Here is a 21,756-nt window from a genome sequence, read left to right on the forward strand (position 1 = left end):
GTTTATCTCTGGGCTTTCTATCCTGTTCCATTGATCTATCTTTCTGTTTTTGTGCCAGTACCATACTATCTTGATTACTGTAGCTTTGTAGTATAGTCTGAAGTCAGGGAGCCTGATTCCTCCAGCTCCGTTTTTTGTTCTCAAGATTGCTTTGGCTATTCAGGGTCTTTTGTGTTTCCATACAAATTGTGAAATTTTTTGTTCTACTTCTGTGAAAAATGCCAGTGGTAGTTTGATAGGGATTGCATTGACTCTGTAGATTGCTTTGGGTAGTAGAGTCATTTTCACAATATTGATTCTTCCAATCCAGGAACATGGTATATCTCTCCATCTATTTGTATCATCTTTAATTTCTTTCATCAGTGTCTTATAATTTTCTGCATACAGGTCTTTTGTCTCCTTAGGTAGGTTTATTCCTAGTTATTTTATTCTTTTTGTTGCAATGGTAAATGGGAGTGTTTTCTTGATTTCACTTTCAGATTTTTCATCATTAGTGTATACGAGTGCCAGAGATTTCTGTGCATTAATTTTGTATCCTGCTACTTTACCAAATTCATTGATTAGCTCTAGTAGTTTTCTGGTAGCATCTTTAGGATTCTCTGTGTATAGTATCATGTCATCTGCAAACAGTGACAGCTTTACTTCTTCGTTTGTGATTTGGATTCCTTTTACTTCCTTTTCTTCTCTGATTGCTGTGGCTAAAACTTCCAAAACTATGTTGAATAAGAGTGGTGAGAGTGGGCAACCTTGTCTTTTTCCTGATCTTAGAGGAAATGCTTTCAGTTTTTCACCATTGAGGACGATGTTTGCTGTGGGTTTGTCATATATGGCCTTTATTATCTTGAGGAAAGTTCACTCTATGTCTACTTTCTGCAGGATTTTTGTCATAAATGGATGTTGAATATTGTCAAAACCTTTCTCTGCATCTATTGAGATGACCATATGGTTTTTCTCCTTCAATTTGTTAATATGGTGTATAACATTGATTGATTTGCGTATATTGAAGAATCCTTGCATTCCTGGAATAAACTACACTTGATCATGGTGTATGATCCTTTTAATGTGCTGTTGGATTCTGTTTGCTAGTATTTTGTTGAGGATTTTCGCATCTATGTTCATCAGTGATAATGGCCTGTAGTTTTCTTTCTTTGTGACATCCTTGTCTTGTTTTGGTATCAAGGTGATGGTGGCCTCGTAGAATGAGTTTGGGAGTGTTCCTCCTTCTGCTATATTTTGGAAGAGTTTGAGAAGGATAGGTGTTAGCTCTTCTCTAAATGTTTGATAGAATTCGCCTGTGAAGCCATCTGGTCCTGGGCTTTTGTTTGTTGGAAGATTTTTAATCACAGTTTCAATTTCAGTGCTTGTGATTGGTCTGTTCATGTTTTCTATTTCTTCCTGATTCAGTCTTGGCAGGTTGTGTATTTCTAAGAATTTGTCCATTTCTTCCAGGTTGTCCATTTTATTGGCATAGAGTTTCTTGTAGTAATCTCTCATGATCTTTTGTATTTCTGCAGTGACAGTTGTTACTTCTCCTTTTTCATTTCTGATTCTGTTGATTTGAGTCTTCTCCCTTTTTTTCTTGATGAGTCTGGCTAATGGTTTATCAATTTCGTTTATCTTCTCAAAGAACCAGCTTTTAGTTTTATTGATCTTTGCTATCGTTTCCTTCATTTCTTTTTCATTTATTTCTGATCTGATCTTTATGATTTCTTTCCTTCTGCTAACTTTGGGTTTTTTTGTTCTTCTTTCTCTAATTGCTTTAAGTGCAAGTTTAGGTTTTTTATTCGAGATGTTTCCTGTTTCTTAAGGTAGGATTGTATTGCTATTAACTTCCCTCTTAGAACTGCTTTTGCTGCATCCCATAGGTTTTGGGTCGTCATGTCTCCATTGTCATTTGTTTCTAGGTATTTTTTTATTTCCCCTTTGATCATTTCAGTGATCACTTCGTTATTAAGTGGTGTGTTGTTTAGCCTCCATGTGTTTGTATTTTTTACAGTTCTTTTCCTGTAATTGATATCTCGTCTCATAGCATTGTGGTCAGAAAAGATACTTGATACGATTTCAATTTTCTTAAATTTACCAAGGCTTGATTTATGACCCAAGATATGATCTATCCTGGAGAATGTTCCATGAGCACTTGAGAAAAATGTGTATTCTATTGTTTTTGGATGGAATATCCTATAAATATCAATTAAGTCCATCTTGTTTAATGCATGTTTTGTTTAATGTCCATCATTTAAAGCTTGTGTTTCCTTATTTATTTTCATTTTGGATGATCTGTCCAATGGTGAAAGTGCAGTGTTAAAGTCCCCTACTATGAATGTGTTACTGTCGATTTCCCCTTCTATGGCTTTTAGTATTTGCCTTATGTATTGAGGTGCTCCTATGTTGGGTGCATATATATTTATAATTGTTATATCTTCTTCTTGGATCGATCCCTGGATCATTATGTAGTGTCCTTCTTTGTCTCCTCTAGTAGTCTTTATTTTAAAGTCTATTTTATCTGATATGAGAATTGCAACTCCAGCTTTCTTTTGGTTTCCATTTGCATGGAGTATCTTTTTCCATCCCCTCACTTTCAGTCTGTATGTGTCTCTAGGTCGTAAGTGGGTCTCTTATAGACAGCATATATATGGGTCTTGTTTTTGTATCCATTCAGCCAGTCTGTGTCTTTCGGTGGGAGCATTTAATCCATTTACGTTTAAGGTAATTATCGATATGTTTGTTCCTATTTCTATTTTCTTAATTGTTTTGGTTTTGTTATTGTAGGTCTTTTCCTTCTCTTGTGTTTCTTGCCTAAAGAAGATCCTTTAGCATTTGTTGTAAAGCTAGTTTGGTAGTGCTGAACTCTCTCAGCTTTTGCTTGACTGTAAAGGTTTTAATTTCTCCATCAAATCTGAATGAGATCCTTGCTGGGTAGAGTAATCTTGGTTGTAGGTTTTTCTACTTCAACAGTTTAAATGTCCTGCCAGTCCCTTCTGGCTTGCAGAGTTTCTGCTGAAAGATCAGCTGTTAACCTTATGGGGATTCTCTTGTGTGTTATTTGTTGTTTTTCCCTTGCTGCTTTTAATATGTTTTCTTTGTATTTAATTTTTGACAGTTTGATTAATATGTTTCTTGGTGTGTTTCTCCTTGGATTTATCCTGTATGGGACTCTCTGTGCTTCCTGGACCTGATTAACTATTTCCTTTCCCATATTAGGGAAGTTTTCAACTATTATCTCTTCAAATATTTTCTCAGTCCCTTTCTTTTTCTCTTCTTCTTCTGGAGCCCCTATAATTCGAATGTTGGTGCGTTTAATGTTGTCCCAGCAGTCTCTGAGACTGTCCTCAGTTCTTTTCATTCTTTTTTTTTATTCTGTTCTGCAGTAGTTATTTCCACTATTTTATCTTTCAGGTCACTTATCCGTTCCTCTGCCTCAGTTATTCTGCTATTGATCCCTTCTAGGGTATTTTTAATTTCAGTTATTGTGTTGTTCATCATTGCTTGTTTCCTCTTTAGTTCTTCTAGGTCCTTGTTAATTGTTTCTTGCATTTTCTCTATTCTATTTCCTAGATTTTGGATCATCTTTACTATCAGTATTCTGAATTCTTTTTCAGGTAGACTGCCTATTTCCTCTCATTTGTTAGGTCTGGTGGGTTTTTATCTTGCTCCTTCATCTGCTGTGTGTTTTTCTGTCTTCTCATTTTGCTTATCTTACTGTGTTTGGGGTCTCCTTTTTGAAGGCTGCAGGTTCGTACTTCCTGTTGTTTTTGGTGTCTGTCCCCAGTGGCTAAAGTTGGTTCAGTGAGTTGTGTAGGCTTCCTGGTGGAGGGGACTAGTGTCTGTGTTCTGGTGGATGAGGCTGGATCTTGTCTTTCTGGTGGGCAGGTCCACGTTTGGTGGTATGTTTTGGGGTGTCTGTGGCCTTTTTATGAATTTAGGCAGCCTCTCTGCTAATGGGTGGGGTTGTGTTCCTGTCTTGCTAGTTGTTTGGCATAGGGTGTCCAGCACTGTAGCTTGCTGGTCATTGAGTGAAGCTAGGTGTTGGTGTTGAGATGGAGATCTCTGGGAGATTTTCACCATTTACTATTACGTGGATCTGGGAGGTCTTTTGTGGACCAGTGTCCTGAAGTTGGCTCTCCTACCTCAGAGGCACAGCACTGACTCCTGGCTGCAGCACCAAGAGCCTTTCATCCACACGGCTCAGAATAAAAGGGAGAAAAAGTAGAAAGAAAGAAAGAGAGAGAGAGAGAGAGAGAGAGAGAGAGAGAGAGAGAGAGAGAAAGAAGATAAATAAAATAACGTTATTAAAATAAAAAATAATTATTAAGAAAAAATTGTTTTAAAAAGTAAAAAAAAAAAACAAACCAAAAAAAACAGATGGATAGAACCCTAGGACAAATGGTGAAAGCAAAACTATACAGACAAAATCTCACACAGAAGCATACACATACAAACTCACAAAAAGAGGAAAAGGGGAAAAAATAATAAATCTTGCTCTCAAAGTCCACCTCCTCAATTTGGGATGATTCGTTGTCTATTCAGGTATTCCACAGATGCTGGGTACATCAAGTTGATTGTGGAGATTTAATCCACTGCTCCTGATGCTGCTGGTAGAGAGTTCCCTTTCTCTTCTTTGTTCGCACAGCTCCCAGGCCTCACCTTTGGATTTGGCCCCGCCTCTGCATGTAGGTCGCTAGAGGGCATCTGTTCTCCGCTCAGACAGGACGGGGTTAAAGGAGCAGCTGATTCGGGGGCTGGCTCTGGCTCACTCAGGCCGGGGGGAGGGAGGGGCATGATTCAGGGTGAGCCTGCGGCGGCAGAGGCCGGCATGACGTTGCACCAGCCTTAGGCGCACCGTGCGTTCTCCCGGGGAAGTTGTCCCTGGATCCTGGGACCCTGGCAGTGGCGGGCTGCACAGGCTCCCTGGAAGGCAGGTGTGGACAGTGACCTGCGCTCACACACAGGCTTCTTGGTGGCAGCAGCAGCAGCCTTAGCGTCTCATGCCCACCTCTGGGGTCCGCGCTGTTAGCCGCGGCTCGCGCCTGTCTCTGGAGCTCCTTTAAGCAGTGCTCGTAATCCCCTCTTCTCGTGCACCAGGAAACAAAGAGGGAAGAAAAAGTCTCTTGCCTCTTCGGCAGGTCCAGACTTTTCCCCGGACTCCCTCCCGGCTAGCCGTGGTACACTAAACCCCTGCAGGCTGTCTTCATGCCGCCAACCCCAGTCCTCTCCCTGCGCTCCGACTGAAGCCTGAGCCTCAGCTCCCAGCCCCGCCTGCCTCGGCGGGTGAGCAGACAAGCCTCTCGGGCTGGTGAGTGCTGGTTGGCACCAATCCTCTGTGCGGGAATCTCTCCGCTTTGCCCTCTGCACCCCTGTCTCTGTGCTCTCCTCCATGGCTCCGAAGCTTCCCCACTCCGCCACCCACAGTCTCCGCCCACGAAGGGACTTCCTAGTGTGTGGAAACCTTTCCTCCTTCGCAGCTCCCTCCCACTGGTGCAGGTCCAGTCCCTATTCTTTTGTCTCTTTTTGTTCTTTTTTCTTTTGTCCTACCCAGGTATGTGGGGAGTTTCTTGCCTTTTGGGAGGTCTGAGGTCTTCTACCAGAGTTCAGTAGGTGTTCTGTAGGAGTTGTTCCACGTGTAGATGGATTTCTGATGTATCTGTGGGGAGGAAGGTGATCTCCACATCTTACTCTTCTGCCATCTTCCCAGTCTTCCTTCTATCCTGCATTCTTGAGCCCACTTTCTGTGTAGGTCCTTTTCTTCTCTTGTGTTTCCCACTTAGAGAAGTTCCTTTAGCATTTGTTGTAGAGCTGGTTTGGTGGTGCTGAGTTCTCTTCACTTTTCCTTGTCTGTAAAGCTTTTGATTTCTCCATCAAATGTGAGTGAGAACCTTGCTGTGTAGAGTAATCTTGGTTGTAGGTTCTTCCCTTTCATCACTTTAAATATATCATGCCACTCCCTTCTGGCTTGTAGAGTTTCTGCTGAGAAATCAGCTGTTAACCTTACGGGAGTTCTCTTGTATGTTATTTGTCATTTTTCCCTTGGTGCTTTCAATAATTTTTCCTTGTCTTTAATTTTTGCCAATTTGATTACTGTGTGTCTCGGTGTGTTTCTCCTTGGGTTTATCCTGTATGGGACTCACTTCACTTCCTGGACTTGGGTGGTTATTTCCTTTCTCCTGTTAGGGAAGTTTTCGACTATAATCTCTGTAAATATTATCTCTGGTCCTTTCTCTCTCTCTTCTTCTTCTGGGACCCCTATAATGTGAATGTTGTTGCGTTTAATGTTGTCCCAGAGGTCTCTTAGGCTGTCTTCATTTCTTTTCATTCTTTTTTTCTTTTTTCTGTTCTGCAGCAGTGAATTCCACCATTCTGTCTTCCAGGTCACTTATCTGTTCTTCTGCCTCAGTTATTCTGCTATTGATTCCTTCTAGTGTAGTTTTCATTTCAGTTATTGTATTGTTCATCTCTGTCTGTTTGTTCTTTAATTCTTCTAGGTCTTTGTTAAACATTTCTTGCATCTTCTTGATCTTTGCCTCCATTCTTTTTCCGAGGTCCTGGATCATCTTCACTGTCATTTTTCTGAATTGTTTTTCTGGAAGGTTGCCTATCTCCACTTCATTTAGTTGTTTTTCTGGGGTTTTATCTTTTTCCTTCATCTGGTACTATATAGCCCTATGCCTTTTCGTCTTGTCTGTCTTTCTGTGAATGTGGTTTTTGTTCCACAGGCTGCAGGACTGTAGTTCTTCTTATTGGGAAAGTTTTTAAAGAAGGATATTATATGATCAATGTGATAATTTCATAGATGGCAAATAGGCATCAAAATCTGTGAAAGGTCCGAGACTTTACCCTACTTATAAGCTAGTAAATTAGCCTGCTGTTATCTCATGGATGTTGGCAGAAGACACGAAACTCCTGTGTCAGAAACAAAGGACTTTTTTACTCATTGCAATAGTAGTTGCCAAAATACCAGCATTTTGCCATTTCTCCAAGCCCCAGTTTCCACAAGGTGATGTGAATAAGCCCAAGTGATACCTGCACACACACTGAGTGCAACCCTGAGTTTAAGGACCTCAAATCTTATATTGGGCAGTAAGCGTGTCTTCCCTTTGTCCCAGAGGGAAACATGTTGATCACAGTGCTCAATAAACCAGGCAGTAGCTAGCTCCAGAGGGAGACTCTGTCTCTGTCTTGCAAGGCTATTTGCTATGCACACATCCTTAGAAAGATAGTCCAGAACAAAGGCTTTCAATGCATCAGCTTGTAAGACCCCAGAAACGTGAGAGACCCGTGGAGAATTATTTCCAAGTTTTGGGTTATAATGGTTTTCAACCAACCTTTACAATCAGATTTTCATCCTAAGATCTGTTTATTATAAACAAAAAATTCAAGTTTTAAACAGCCATTACCTTGTTTGTCCTTATTTGACAAAAAGAAAGAGCATCAGGAGCTTTAAAACACAGTCCGGAGCAGGCACTGTCTGCATCTGGAGGTGCTACCGGGGAATCTGGAAGGACATCAATGCCTTTCATCCCAGGTAAAAGCCTTGGGTAAATGCTTCCAGGTATAGTCAGAAGGCCCTCCACAGGTAGGGACAGTAAACATTCTTAAGTCAGTGTGGTACTTCAGATTTCCAGAGTCAGTGACTGAGAGCTCGGAAATAGCAAAGAAGAATAACTCTCAGGTTTCTTCTAGAATCTTTATCTGTGCTCAACCTGTACTCCACCATCTCCACCACTCCTCTTTTCCCCCAGCACCTCTGCCTCCCCCACACCCGTGTCTTTCCCCCACCCACTCCCATAAAGCATTTGTACAGAATGATACAACACCAGCAGTGTGGCAAGATAATCAAACATTGGTTTTCCAGTCCATAAAAGTGTGCTTTTTCAAGAGAATTCCTGGGTTCAGTGAATCTTTAGAGCTTTCCAAAGCTGTAATGTCTTCTGAAGAAGCTGCCTCCACCAGGTACTTTGGGAAGTTCCAGTAGCTTTTTGTTGACTTTCTAGATCCAGCAGCTCTGTATCCTTGTGTAACTTCTAGATAATCTCTAGACTCAACATGTTATCGGGCTTTCATGTCTTCTACTTCTGTCATCATTGTTTTCTCGGCATTTTGTTTCAATCTTCTTACTGACTCTTCTTCTAGCTGCCCCCTAAGTGTCAGATTTTTCCAATATTCCTTCCCCAGCAACCCCCTATCTTCATGCCACACCCTCTGGCTGCACCTCCACATCCCCATCTGTGAATTTTTAACTACCTACCAAGTGCTGAAAACCACCAGGTCTGCATCTCCAGCCGTGGCCTTCTTGAGCTCAGGACACATGTATCCAGTCTCCTTAGGCATTGCCATCTGAATGCTCCTTAGACACTTCAGACTTACCAAGTGCCAGTCAGGGGCTTTTCAATGGGAGATGTCACTCATCTCTCACCCATAAAACCCCTACTGCCAAACCTGCTCATACCTCCTAGTCCTCATCTGGTTAAGACCATTTCCTCTGGCCTAGTTATTTAAATTGGAAGCAAACATGTAACTTTGCCTCCCCCCTCAATGCCCACCCCTACATCAAGTCAGTCACCAAATGTTTATGTGCTCCTTTCTCTCAAATCAGCCCTCTCCCATGCCTCCCCATTGTCAGTGCCTTAGTCCCGATCTTAACCATATGAGATCTGGACCATTTCAGATGGTCCTTTCAGATGGTCATTTCAGTAGCTTCTACTATATCTCACCTCTTCCAGGTTCTTCTTACAGCCCAGCCAAAAAAAAGAATCATGTCTATATCTTATTTTTAAAATCCTCTAGTGGCTCTCCATCATCTACAATGTGAAGGTAAGATCTTGCATGGCACTCAAGACTCGGTTATCCAGTCCTACAGCCAGTCTCTTACCACGATAACCACCTCTACATGTTATTGTCCATCAGGACCAAACCATCCTCAGTCATGGAAAAGTGCTCTATTCTCTCAGGCATGCCTCTGTACTTGAGTGCCTTCACCCATGGGGTGCCCACTGGACTTTTATTTATCTAGTTGAAGCATCTTCTCTAAAGCCTCTTTGAACCCTCTCTTGTGTTTTCCTTACATCCTGTGCTTGCCTGGGATATAGGACTTATTTCACTGTGTACACAAGTGGTCCTCTCTCCTTTGTGTGCTTCTCAGAGGAGGGCTAGTGCCTGTACTCACCTTTGTTATCTTCCAGTGCTTGAAGCAGAATAAGCCTTCAGGAAATGTTTTATGAGCTAATAAATGAAAAAAAGTAAGCAAGTACATTAATCTACAGAGATAGCTGTTTCCCCTGTATGCAGAAATTTGTCGCATGGACCGTGATGGAGGGCACATCTTTGACTATATAGGCCCCTCTGTAAAGACTGAAGAAATGTTGGTGGCCTAATGTAGACAGAGAACTCGGGCAGAAAGTCAACATAATGTACATAGACCATTTCTTAGGATCTAACTCTAAAAGAGGGAGAAAATTCAGAGGATAACTCTTGACAAATTGACAATTAAGATATTCCTTCAACTACCTTTAAAAATACTCCTTATTTTAAGTGACTTTTTCTCCATTTCTTTGTGAATAAATTTGCTAACAAGTGCAAATAAACTGAATTACTGGCTAAGTGGAAAGCCACATCCATTAGTGACTAGATGTAAGTGAGGAAGGGTCAACTTTTAGGGATGAGAATTTAAAAGTGGGATTTCTAGTCATACCCCAATTGCAGGCCAGCTGGCTCTGCTTAGGCTTGGTCAGACTCTACTGGCAGGAAGAGCTAACATTTTCTTTAGATATTAATTGTTTTGATCTTATAATGTCTCTTGGATATTACCTAAGAGGCCACTTTAGCCTGAAAAATATTTTAGGGAAGGTATTTTTTCACATCTGACTTCCTTGTGCCTAGCACAAGGCCTGACGCCTGGGAGGTCTCAGTAAGTATTTATAGGACGAATGAGTGTTGCTACTAATCACATTAGAACATCTCATTAAGAGTAGCTACATCCTGGTAAGCCTGAATTAGGAGAAAACCTCAAGTTTGATCACTCTTTTGCTAGCTGTTATTATTCAGGACCATCCATTTTAATGCCAGTGTATCTCTTCCAAAATAGCAGTTTGGGTTTTGATGTCACTGCTGTTTCTGTCTGGGACTTGACAGGAGCTAGAGGTGCTGTTGAAATGCATTGCCAGTTTGGAATTAGTGTCTTCATCCTTGAGGAAGGGCTTGTCTTTCTATTTGCTCTTGTAAGGAAATGGGCATGTCATTAACCCAGGAGCTTCTCCAGCCCTACTGGGAATGGAAGGATGAACGTGTATTGGAGTCTATCCTTGTTTGACACTGAACCAAGTCAAGGCCTATCTATCTGGCTTTAGAAGAAGAATTTCAATAAGCTCGAAGGAAGTCTTTATAACCGTGGGTTGATGTTTGGGGTGATATGGTTTGAGTTCAAGGTAACAACAGAGCAATAAATGATATGGTCATCTTAAATTGCTTTTCATTTTCTGTTTCTAGTGTGAAATAGAATCTATATGTTAATCAATATTACAATAATTGGACCTGAAACTGGCTTCTTCTTTTTTTGTCCTATATGATATTACAGTAGAGTTATATCATATACATGTTTAACCAAGTGAATTTAATCAGGAGCATAATCTGAGGGGCAAAAGGGGGGAGTGAAAATTACAATTTAAATAGTGCTTGCAATCCTGCTTAACATACAACTCAGGTGTGTGTCCCCAGGTGAACACAACATGAGGGCCATGGATCTGTTTTTTTCTTGAGCCATTCCTGACTCTCATGTTCCTCTTGTCATTTGAACAACTTGCTGCACCCACTGTGATTTAAGAGTTTAAGGACCTGTATTTTGAGATAACATGGCCCGTGACTATAAGCCCAAGACTTCTTACACCGTTGCACTGAAACTCAGTGAAAACCTGGATTGTCAGAACTCTGAGGGTGGGTGTGGGATCCTACAAGGTGGCATCTTCCAAAAGGACTTTTGAAGGTAATTTTGACCATATATGGTTTTCATCTTAAGAGGTGGCTTAGGCCCGAACCTGTTTGGAAGATCTAGCTCTAATTTTGAGGACAAAGCTGGACTTAATTTTAAAGGCATACAAATTCATTAGACCCATGAATCAGTATTTTGCAGGTAGTGTCTTTTTGGAAAGCTGAAGTAGGCTGAATTTGTGCCCATCCTAATGAAACTATTCCTGTAGAGCAATGATTCTCAACCAGGAGTGATTTTTTGCTCCCAGGGGACATTTGGTAGCATCTGAAGACATTTTTGGTTGTCACAACTGGGGAGGAGGTGGTATTGGCCTCCAATGGGTGGAAGCCAGGAATGCTGCTAAATATCCTATAATGCACAGGATAATAGGATACAGTGCCACCCACAACAAAGACTTATCTGACCCCAAATATCCAAAGTACTGAGTCTGAGAAATCCTGCTCTAGAGTGAATCTGAGTGAACAGCTTAGAAAGAATTGGCCCAACACCAAAAGCAAAATCTAAAGAATTTTCAAAGTTGTGAGCTTCATCTCATGGGACCTTTTTCACATTTATATGATTAAACCACAAGTTTAAAGTCGATGGTGTTAGTTATTAGCTCTGAACGGGGGAGGTCCCTGGAATCTACACAGTTTGGAGCAACTATTATAGAACTGGCTGGCCCAGCCCTCAGTTTCATAAGACCTGCCAGAAAGCCAAGTCCTGGCAAAGTCATCGAGACACCATCACAGACTGAAATCAATTGAAGCCACCCAAAGACTTATTAAGTTCAGATCTTTCTACCAGCAATTTATCTCTTCAAAGAAAAATTGCATGACAGGAGATTCCAGTTGGACACTCTGGACTCAGCTGTCAGGGACATTGATGAAAGCAGAGCTGGAACGTTTGTGCCCACTTTTTGTTTTGTGTTGTTTTGTTCTTTCAGGAATGATTATATACTTGTCCTTTGTGGCTTAAGTCACCCACCGCACAGTGTAACATCATGATTAACAGCCCAGGCTTTTCTATCAGGCCAATCCAAGTTCAAATCCCAGCTCTGCTCATCAGCAAGCTTCTGTTGGAAGTAGATGGCGCATGCTCAGAGGGTGCCTGCAGGCAGGCAGTGAAGGGACGGTTTGCAGAGGTGCGGAGAGGGTTGCGGGACCATCAGAGGGCAGGGAAGCACCCAGAGACTAGCAGCAGTGGGAAACTGCCAACACTGTTTCTGCCTCCAGGCCTGGAAAAACTTAGTGAACAGCTAGGACTTGGTAAGAGCTGTAGCCTTGGGAGGGAGCCCTGCGGACAGAAAAGCTGGCCTGACACCTTCTGCCAAAGTGGCCCCCCATAAAGAGAGCAGGAACATAAATACACCAGCCTCTCCTTCCTCCTAGCTTTGCAGGTACCTCCCAGGGCCGACCCGTCTGAAAGTGAGAGGGAATGCAAACCCTGCAGAGACCAGCCTCTCAGGGCACAAAGCAGCAGAAAGAATGGGTCTAGAAGAGCAGGCCGAGAGTATGCAGTATGCTGTGCAGCCCTGGACAAGTTACTTAACTTCTCCGAACATCATTCCTCATTTCTCACATGGGAACATTAATCTTCATATTGTTGACATGAGAATTAAATAGGGTGACGTGTCTATAGGTCCTAGGACAGCACCAGTGTGTTGAAGGCACTCTATAGACGGTAGCATTTATTTTTACTTCACTTAAGGCCAAACGGGGCCGGATGTCAAGTAAGATTTTGCAGATCAGATGAGAAGTTGGTGCTGGGCTTTTAAAGGGACAAAGAACTAGATAGTCTGAGTCAGTGTCTGCCCCGGCTGACTTGGAACAGGGGATGAGCTGAAATCCTCAAGGCCTGCTCTCTCCTCTTCTCACCCCAGTGTTGTGATCTGCATGAGGGACGTCCCAGTCATCAGACGGGGCATGCTTTTTTATTCTCTCAACAAACACACTTAGGTTTTCCCTCTTTCACTGTGGTTCTCACGTTGATGGGCTCCTACCCTGGTTCCCCAGCCTCTCTCTCCTGTAATGTCTATTTCCTTTGGATAAAGAATTCACTTTAGTAGCCGTGTTCAGGTTATGGGTCCTTCCCCACAGGCTGGCATCAACCAGGTTCCTTGTTACTTCCTTCTGAATATACCATGGACCTCTTCCTTCCTGTTATATCTTTCACATTCCATGAGTTATCCCATACCATATCCTTTTATACAGTTTAATTTTGTTTTGTTGGGTATTTTTTTTTCTCCTCCCTTATACTCCCCCACCTCCAACCTTAAAATTTAGTTTAAAGTTCTCTGAATCAGGTCAGTGCAGGTTCTGGCCAAATACATTTTTCTGGCCTTTGCTAAGTATGTTCTCTCAGTGCCAAGATCCCATCAGTCTGCTCTCTCAGGCTGTGGTCCAGCAAGACAGATCCCAGTTTTGGACGCCTTCTATGTTGCCAGGCATTTCTTGCCATGTCCTCATTTCACTTCCAAGCTCTCACCCACCATGCGGAGAAGGGCTGTTGGGCACCTGGGCCTGGGCCTTCACTGTTCCCTCCCAGTTTCAGCTTTCTGAGGGCGGTAAGAGACCCCTCCCCACAGAGGGGTCTGAGGGTTTAGTAGAGAATTGGTGTGCAGGGCTCAGGAACAGCACCCCAAAGGGGGCCACAGGCCTGCAGTACCCCTGCTCTCCTCGGATGCAAACACACTGCTTCCTCCAGGGGATCCTGGGATGGAAAACTTCTTCCCACTGTCCAGAATCTCTGTCACTTGCCCATGTGTTCTTCCAAGGATGCCATTTAATCATTTTCTTCTTCTCTTGAGCCCCCCTGACTGGCATTCACCTCTTCCTCCTCAGTCTCTTTGAGGGTTTGCTTCCTGAATGTTCACCGAACGCTGACTAAGAGCCTCCTCTGAAGCTACAGGCCCACCTCAGCTGTCCCAGCCAGAAGTGTGGTTTGCCTGTGATTTGGGTATAGTCAGGGGTCCTCTCAGACAAAGTGAAATGTGACCTGTCTCTCCATGAAGCAGCCATCACTGCCCTCCGTCTAAAGCCCCAGGTCCTTAACTCACCTTATGAGGCCCTTTGCCCCAGCCACTGCCGCCGGACAGCTTTCATTCCTCCGCTCACCCTGTGCTCCCAGCTGCATGTGCTCTTTCCTTCTGCCCAGAACATTTGTGTCCAGTTTCCCCTCTTGAACTCCTTTTCATCCTTGGAGACTCTGCTTAAATGTCCTTTTGGCACAGAGACTCATGACCCGTCCTAGGGTTTGCAAAAACCCTTGCCAGACCTTCCCAGGGCAACATGAATTTGCTCTTAGAATATCCATCATGTTTATAAATGTTTTTATTGTGTCTGGTGGGAGCTGAGGGGCTGGGATTTCCCTGTGTCCATTGGTGTTAGGGTTTGCCCACCTTTGCCGTACTGAGGCCACGGGTGACATGTAGGATCTCTTAGCATCCCTGTAACCTCCATAACAACAAGAGCTGGGTCTGTCTTGTGTGTCCATGTGCCTCTCACCACTTGTACTATTGTTGGGTATCAGTGAGAAGTTGTGAGCAATTTTCATCCCTCGCTATTGACAAATATCTTAGCTCCCTTGAGGACTTTTCCTGCAGACTTTCATGGTCCCTCCTATTTCCAGGGGACTCGGCAAGGGTAGATGATACTTTTTCCTAGGTCTGCTGAGAGGGCAGCTGGTGTGGCTTAGGGCAATGACTCAGAAGGAATGGTTGTGACTATGTGGAGGGGACTGCTGGTGACCGAGGTCCTGATGAAAGAGAATAGGAAGGCGGGCAGAAATGTTTTGGAATTCAGTGTGTAGTCTCACAGTGTTTCCTAAGTGTCCATGAGAACTTTGTGAGAAGATGCTGGCCCCAAGACCAAACTGGGGGCCCTTGGATGTGAGAGGAAAGCAGAGTCTTGGTCCCCAGAGAACCTGTGCCTTGTCATTCTTGTGTTTGATTAATACAGCTCGAAGAGGGCTCAGCCGTGGGCCCTTTGCAGGGACTCCCTGCTACTTGGTACCCAAGGCCCTCACTTGGGTGCCTGGCCGCATACCACCGTGACCCCCATTGATAGGATTTTATGTCCCGTGTCACTAGCCGAGTGGTGAGCCCTCTGAAAGCCGGGGTGTGTGTTGTGCCCTTGACACATGTGTCGCCTGGTGTATTCAGTGCAGAGGGTGTCAGGAATGAGCAGCCACACGTGTTTGCTCTCTGTCAGCTCCATTCTCCATCTTTGGTGGCTTGGCTTGACTTGAATGTGTGTGAATTTTATTTAATTTGTTCATCATTAGAACAGCTTCACACACTGCAGATTTGCAGTGAGGCCTTGTGGACACTGAGCCTGCATTCTGGTCAAGAGGTAGTTTTGGAGATGATTTCCTCCACAACAGTGATGAAAGAGAGAAACTACCCCAGCGGTCGGATCACACATTTAAATGTCTGACTCCAGAAAGTAAGGCTGGAACGTAGGGGGATGAAATTACACTATTTATTCCCAAGAATGTGTGGCTTTCTAGAGCTTGCATGTCCGTTGCCTCACTTGTCCCTGCAACCGCTGGCTGATCAGGGGCCAGAGTCACTGCTGAAGTGGAAGGAAACATGCATGTAGGCTGGAGTAAAACAGCCATCAAATTGTGGATCCTTCCTGCTTTGTCTGCCAGTCTCCTGGGGATGATGAGTAGACTCAGGCTGATGGCAACCAACTGCACCCATCTCCCCATCAGTGATAAAGCCCCACAGAGGCACCCTTGCCAGTTTTGCCATATGCTCACCAATTAAAACTTAAATGCACGCCACATGCTAGGCTGTTGGAAACACATTCTCGTTTTGATGTGGCTATTCTGAAGTAAATGTGTGCAAGAACATATGCTTTCTGTCAACCAAACGATGACACTGCTGTTGCTAAAACTATGCTTTTGCCGTGCTAGTAAAACGATGGGGTTCTGTTTCTCTTTGCTAAATGCTCTATTATCAAATGAAAAAGAAATACCATAAAAAGTCCTTCAGCACCAAAGGGAATTTTTCTCAAAGTTTTTTTCACTCTTTCCCTGTATCCAGCCTGGTTTTTGCTTTTAAGGAAGAATGCCTGGGACTCTCCTGGTGGCGCAGTGGTTAAGAATCTGCCTGCCAATGCAGGGGACACGAGTTCGAGCCCTGGTCCGGGAAGATCCCACATGCCGCAGAGCAACTAAGCCCGTGTGCCACAACTACTGAGCCCGTGTGCCACAACTACTGAAGGCCATATGCCTAGAGCCTGAGCTCCACAACACGAGAAACCACCACATTGAGAAGCCCGCACACCAAAACGAAGAGTAGCCCCTGCTCACCGCAACTAGAGGCAGCCCATGCACAGCAACGAAGACCCAACACAGCCTAAATAAATAAATGAAGGAAGGAAAGAAGGAAGGAAGAATGCCTGACACACCCATCTTGAGCACACGGGTTCACAGTTGTGTGCCCTTCCATTTCCTCCTGCTACTGCCAGCCAGTGCATCTCAGCCTGGAAACTTTGCTCTCTTATCACCAGTTCCAAAACCATCCCTCTTGGGGACACCCAGCAAGGGCACCCAGCAGACAGCAGAGGGCCTTTGCCACACCATCCTCATTTCCCCCATTCTCCCCAGGCAGCAGGTGCCTGTACTAGGCTGGAGTCCCCAGCAGAAGACGTACAATGTGTCATCAAGCCCGGGTGGGCAGAAGTCCCTCTGTCCTCTACACCCAGTTCCCACCTGAAGGGCACTGGTGCGGTTCCCATGGAGGAGGATTTCTTCCGTGTGGAGGTCAGAAGTTACCCAGGATGTAAGGAGAGGCTGGCATTTCATTCTCTACACTGCCTCCCTCTCTCCCCCCACAATTCCCATACTCATTCTCTGAGGAAGGCAGCCTGAGAGCAGGTGAGGGGCGGGGGTTCTGGACCCAGTGAGTCCTGGCAGAATGACTTCTGGCTGGGACGCTGAGGGCAGGTGGGCCCCCTGCCCAGTGAGGCCTGAGCTTTGCTCTCCCATAGTAATGCCACTGCCTGGCCTGCTGGGAGACCTGCCCTGGGCACCCCATTGCCAGCCATCCCTGCTCACCTGAGCTGGCAGGATATCTCCACAAAGAGAGAGCCCTCTGAACTTCCTGTTCTTATAGGGTCAGGGCAGGCCCCTTACATGCACCAATCCTGCCTGAATCTGTATTGCTTCGAGCAGTATGTATGTAGGGCTGGAGCACATGCTCTTGGTGGCACTGCCGGGATTCCAGCAATGTGGCTCTGCCAAGCCATGAGGGTCAGACCCTCATGAGTGACTCGTCCTCCTCTGGCCATCACAGATGACATTTTTTTTTTTAATTCCCAATCATTTTGCTACCCATTCACAGCTCACACCTTAGAGGGTTGCTCAGCAAAAACATGCATACAGCAGACTGTGCCATTTCCCTGCTTCCTAGGCTTCCCATGGAGCCTAAGCAGCAAATCTCCAGCCTTGACAGGTTTACAAAGAGTTCTGTGCCCGTGAGTGATTCTTCTAAGTAACTTTCAAGTGTATAGAATAACTTCACATTATGAGCAAACATAATTCAAGCAAAGGGTGATGGACCTCACTGGTTTAGCCACTGATAGAACATCAGGCTGCTGTTTGCTTATCAATAAGCTTGATTCACCATGGGCTTTTTTCCTCTTCCCCTGAAGAGGCAAAAGGATCATGTATTAGTTTGCTATTGCTGTGTAACAAGTTACCACAAACATAGCTGTTCAAAACAGCATCCATTTATATTATCTCACAGTTTCCATAGGTCGGAAGCCCAGCATGGCTAACTGGGTTCTCAGCCGGGGGTATCACAAGGCCACAGTCAAGGTTGTGGCTGGCTGGGCTCTTATCAGGAGGCCCTGGCAAGAGTTCACCTCCAGGTTCATTCGGGTTGTTGGCAGAATTCAGTTTCTTGTGCTTGCAGGACCGAGGTCCCTGTGCCTCGCTGGCAGTCAGCCAGGAGTCATTCTCAGCTTCTAGAGGCCACCACATTCCTCATCTCATGGCCCCCTACATCTTTAAAACCAGCACTGATGCATCAAATACTTTTTTTGAAAATAAATTTATTTATTTTAATTATTTTTGGCTGCATTGGGTCTTCGTTGCTGTGCACGGGCTTTCTCTAGTTGCAGCAGGTTGGGGCTACTCTTTGTTTCAGTGAGCGTGCTTCTCATTGTGGTGGCTTCTCTTGTTGTGGAGCAGGGCTCTAGGCACACAGGCTTTAGTAGTTGTGGCACACGGGCTCAGTAGTTGTGGCTCGTGGGCTCTAGAGCACAGGCTCAGTAGTTGTGGTGCACGGGCTTAGTTGCTCCACGGCATGTGGCATCTTCCCAGACCAGGGATCGAACCCGTGTCCCCTGCATTGGCAGGCAGATTCTTAACCACTGTGCCACCAGGGAAGTACTTCATCAAATACTTCTTGTGCTTCTAATCTCTGACATCCTTTTCTGATGCTGACCAGAAAACACTCTGTTTTTAAAAGGCTCACCAGGTTAGATCAGGCCTACCTGGATAATCTCCATATCTTAAGGTCAAGAGACTTGAGACGTGAACACCAGCTGCACGGCCCCTTCCCTGCAGTGCCTCAGTCTGTGTTTGACTGAATAACCAGGGGACGGGAATCTCAGGGGCCAGTTTAGAATTCTGCCTGCCTCAGACAGCACGGAGAAATCAGCCTCATGTTCAATCTCACCCTCACTCGACGCTTCCAAGAAATTCCTGTCTTGCTCATAATCTCCACTGTTATCTCCCCCAGCGAGCACCGGCGATCCTGAGCCCGAACCAGAGGCAGAAGCAGAGGCAGAGGCAGAGGTGGGACGAGTGGCCAATGAGGCCAGCCGGGAACTAGCCCCTGCCCACACGGGAGCAGAGAGCGAGGTGGAGCGGGCCCTGGAGCCAGAGGCTGAAGAACGAGCCTCCCTGAGCGAGAAGGAGCAGCAGAATGAGGCAGTGAACGAGCGGGACAACTGCTCGGCCTCCAGCGTCTCGTCCTCCAGCAGCACGTTGGAGAGGGAGGACAAGGAGGACAAGCTCTCTCGGGACAGGGGGACCGGTAAGGAGGCCCCCTTTCCCCGCGAACACATCCCAGGGAACCCCGGGGCAGGGGACCTGGTTTGCTGGCCTCTGAGCTGACCGGCTGGCCCAGCTCGCTCCCCAGACTGTCCCCCAGTGTCTGGAGGCGGGTGTGGCCCCACTCAGCCAGCCAGCAGCTTCCTGCCCTGCAGAAGGGCCCCGACCCTCTGGCACAAGGCTGCACCGTCACTTCTACAGATAGGAAAAGGGCCTGATAATGAGGGCGACAAGGGACTTTTCCTGAGGAACAAACCCCAGAAGAGAAATTCCTCATTTCCTTCTAACTGTTTAATTGTGAGTAGTAAGTGTGGCTTTTTTCTGATTTAAATTTAGAGACATGTCATGTTGTTGTCTACTCCCTTGAAAGAGTTTTTGCAAGGAAGTGTGTTAAGCCACTATGACTGAACATTTCAGAGCAGAGCAGATTTGGTAAAATGAATCATATGAGTACTTTCAAAAACTGCCAATTCACAGCATGCAGAGATCAATTTGATGTGCTCAGCTGGAATGTATGTAATTTAGGTAATTTTCTACAATATGCTCAGGACCACTCTTTTCTTAGATACTAAGTACCTGCTTTTTCTTATGGAATCATACCTTTTTGGTGTCATCCCCGATATTCATTCAGTTTCTCCTGTTTAATGGTGACTTTATGTTTAGGGATCAAATGGAATGTTAGTCCTCGCTAGGGACTTGGGGAGGGTGCCACAGAGGGTTCTAGAAATTGTAAACGATTCAAATAATCATTTGAATTATGATTCATATGCGACACCATGGAGTTGGTTTTCCTACCCATGACCTGTGCACTGTCAGGGTGGCAGGAAGCCACCTCTTTCAACTGACTCTCCTCACCAGTGAAGGCATGTCTTATGGGCCAGGCTTCATTAAGGCTGCACAGTGACACAGACTCAAGGAACTTACATCTTAGGCCCAAATGGCAGCTGCAAGGGCCTGCCAATCAGTGGCATGACCCAGGCATGATACGTTAGTTCACAGATTCAGAATACATTGTCCCTGAAGCCTGGATGAGTGAACAAAGATTGAATGAATGAATGAAGCCATAATGTCTCCTAGGAGACCTGTCAATCAATGGCTTAGTCTAAATAGTTAATATTTGAGTTTTCACAGTTATATTATTCGATTTTATTCTATATATCACTGGTCACCATTATATAGTGAAAAAGGAGGTCTTAAAATACTTTATGTCTTAGGAATTAGCACATTGAAAATCTTGTGTCTGGTTGAAGATGTATGTGCTAAAAGGATTACGTATATTGATACTAAATTTCTTTCAAAGTCAGATTACAGTTACACTCTCAAATTCTACTTGTTGTTATTCACATTTAATGTAATTATGGTCACAGTACAGGGTGTCGGGTAAGTCTTCTTGATCATTTGGCCTTAAATCATGTTTTATTCTATTATGAGTAGCTTTAAGTATTATTCATCATAACTAGGTTTAGCAGGCCTAAAACATATAAACAAGTTGGATTAGTAAAAATAAGCCGGGGAACAGAGCTTTCTTGGATCAGATTGCCCAATATCCTTCCAAATAAGGACAACTTTCCAAAAATGGAGACTCTTCTCCCAGTGAAGAACCATTGACTTTCTACCAAAAGCTGGTGGTGTCCAGGAATTGGAGCTTTGCATTGACTTTTCTGCTTCAGTCTGGTGCTGTTAAGAAATGTGACCATGTTTATGTGTTGTAGCTTATTGGTTCCTAAAAAATCCCACTGCTCATGGGCACATCAGCAGCTGTGGAGACAGAGAAGCTCTGTCACCATTGCTTTTGCTTTTCAGAATTTTCTCAATTAAATCACAAAGGCAATCAAAGTGATTCCCAGTCTTATTTCTAACAGTTGTACCTATTACTTGAGAATGAATTTGTAGGGCTTGAAAGAGACCCAACTTATTGCAGATGTGTGGTTTTATTTTTCTTTGTTTTCATGTGTTCCACTCCCTGGCATTAGAGTAAGAGGCTTTACTGTAACATTCATCACACTTTGTTGTAGTTACTTGTATAACTGTACTTTGTCTCTATTTGAATGTAAGCTTTGTGAGGATGGGGATGTCTGTCTTATTCATTGTGAGGTCTTACTTCCTAACTGGGTGCTCAGAACATAGTAGGGGCTCGTAAAACCACTGATGACTAAATGAATGAATCTGGCTAAGATGGAGACGCCCCATTGCTCCCAGGTCCTCCATCTCACAACTAAAATACCAGCACCCTGGATGTAACAGAACAACCAATCATAGGAGGACTCTGAAAGGTGGAAAGAAGGAAGCAGACTGCCTAGGAGGCTTTGAACTTGAACGACATGGCAGTGAAGCTTCAAGGAAAGCCGATTCCCTTAGCCAAAGGATTGGGGAAGGCATTGCGTAACAGAACAGAAAATCTTTTCCGTTGTTAGTAAGTGCTCTATCCTAAATGAGGCCTAATGGAAAGTTTGCCACTGTCTCACCTCTCCCCATAACCCAGTGGTTTCAGTGAGACTGAAGAGGAAGTGGCCTTCTATACAGCACCCCCATGGAGACAAGAGTGACAATTCTGCTGTTCCCTCCCCTCCTCAACCCTGTGGTGTCACCGGGACGCAGAAGGGAGCCAGTCTTCTATCCCCTGCCCAGTAGAAGCAGGTAGTGCTACAGTTCCCCTGCTGGGGTAGTGTTGGCTTAATGGGGAGCTCAGTCTATCCCCTGAAGGGGAGAAGCAAGTGGGCCCCAATTCC

General features: G+C 44.6%; 1 protein-coding gene across 6 annotated transcripts in view; it reads left to right on the plus strand.

Annotated features, from left to right (window-relative positions):
- Positions 1–21,756, plus strand: part of FHOD3 (formin homology 2 domain containing 3) — a 495,977-nt gene that overhangs the window by 394,501 nt on the left and 79,720 nt on the right. For all 6 annotated transcript variants that reach the window (XM_082640045.1, XM_082640046.1, XM_082640047.1 and 3 more), the window contains one exon: positions 18,714–19,010. In XM_082640045.1, coding sequence (XP_082496171.1) covers positions 18,714–19,010 — 297 coding nt within the window. The remainder of the gene's footprint in view (positions 1–18,713; positions 19,011–21,756) is intronic.

The sequence above is a fragment of the Mesoplodon mirus genome, assembly GCF_964341445.2.
Source record: "Mesoplodon mirus genome assembly, chromosome: 13".
In the NCBI taxonomy this organism is placed as follows: Eukaryota; Metazoa; Chordata; class Mammalia; order Artiodactyla; family Ziphiidae; genus Mesoplodon; species Mesoplodon mirus.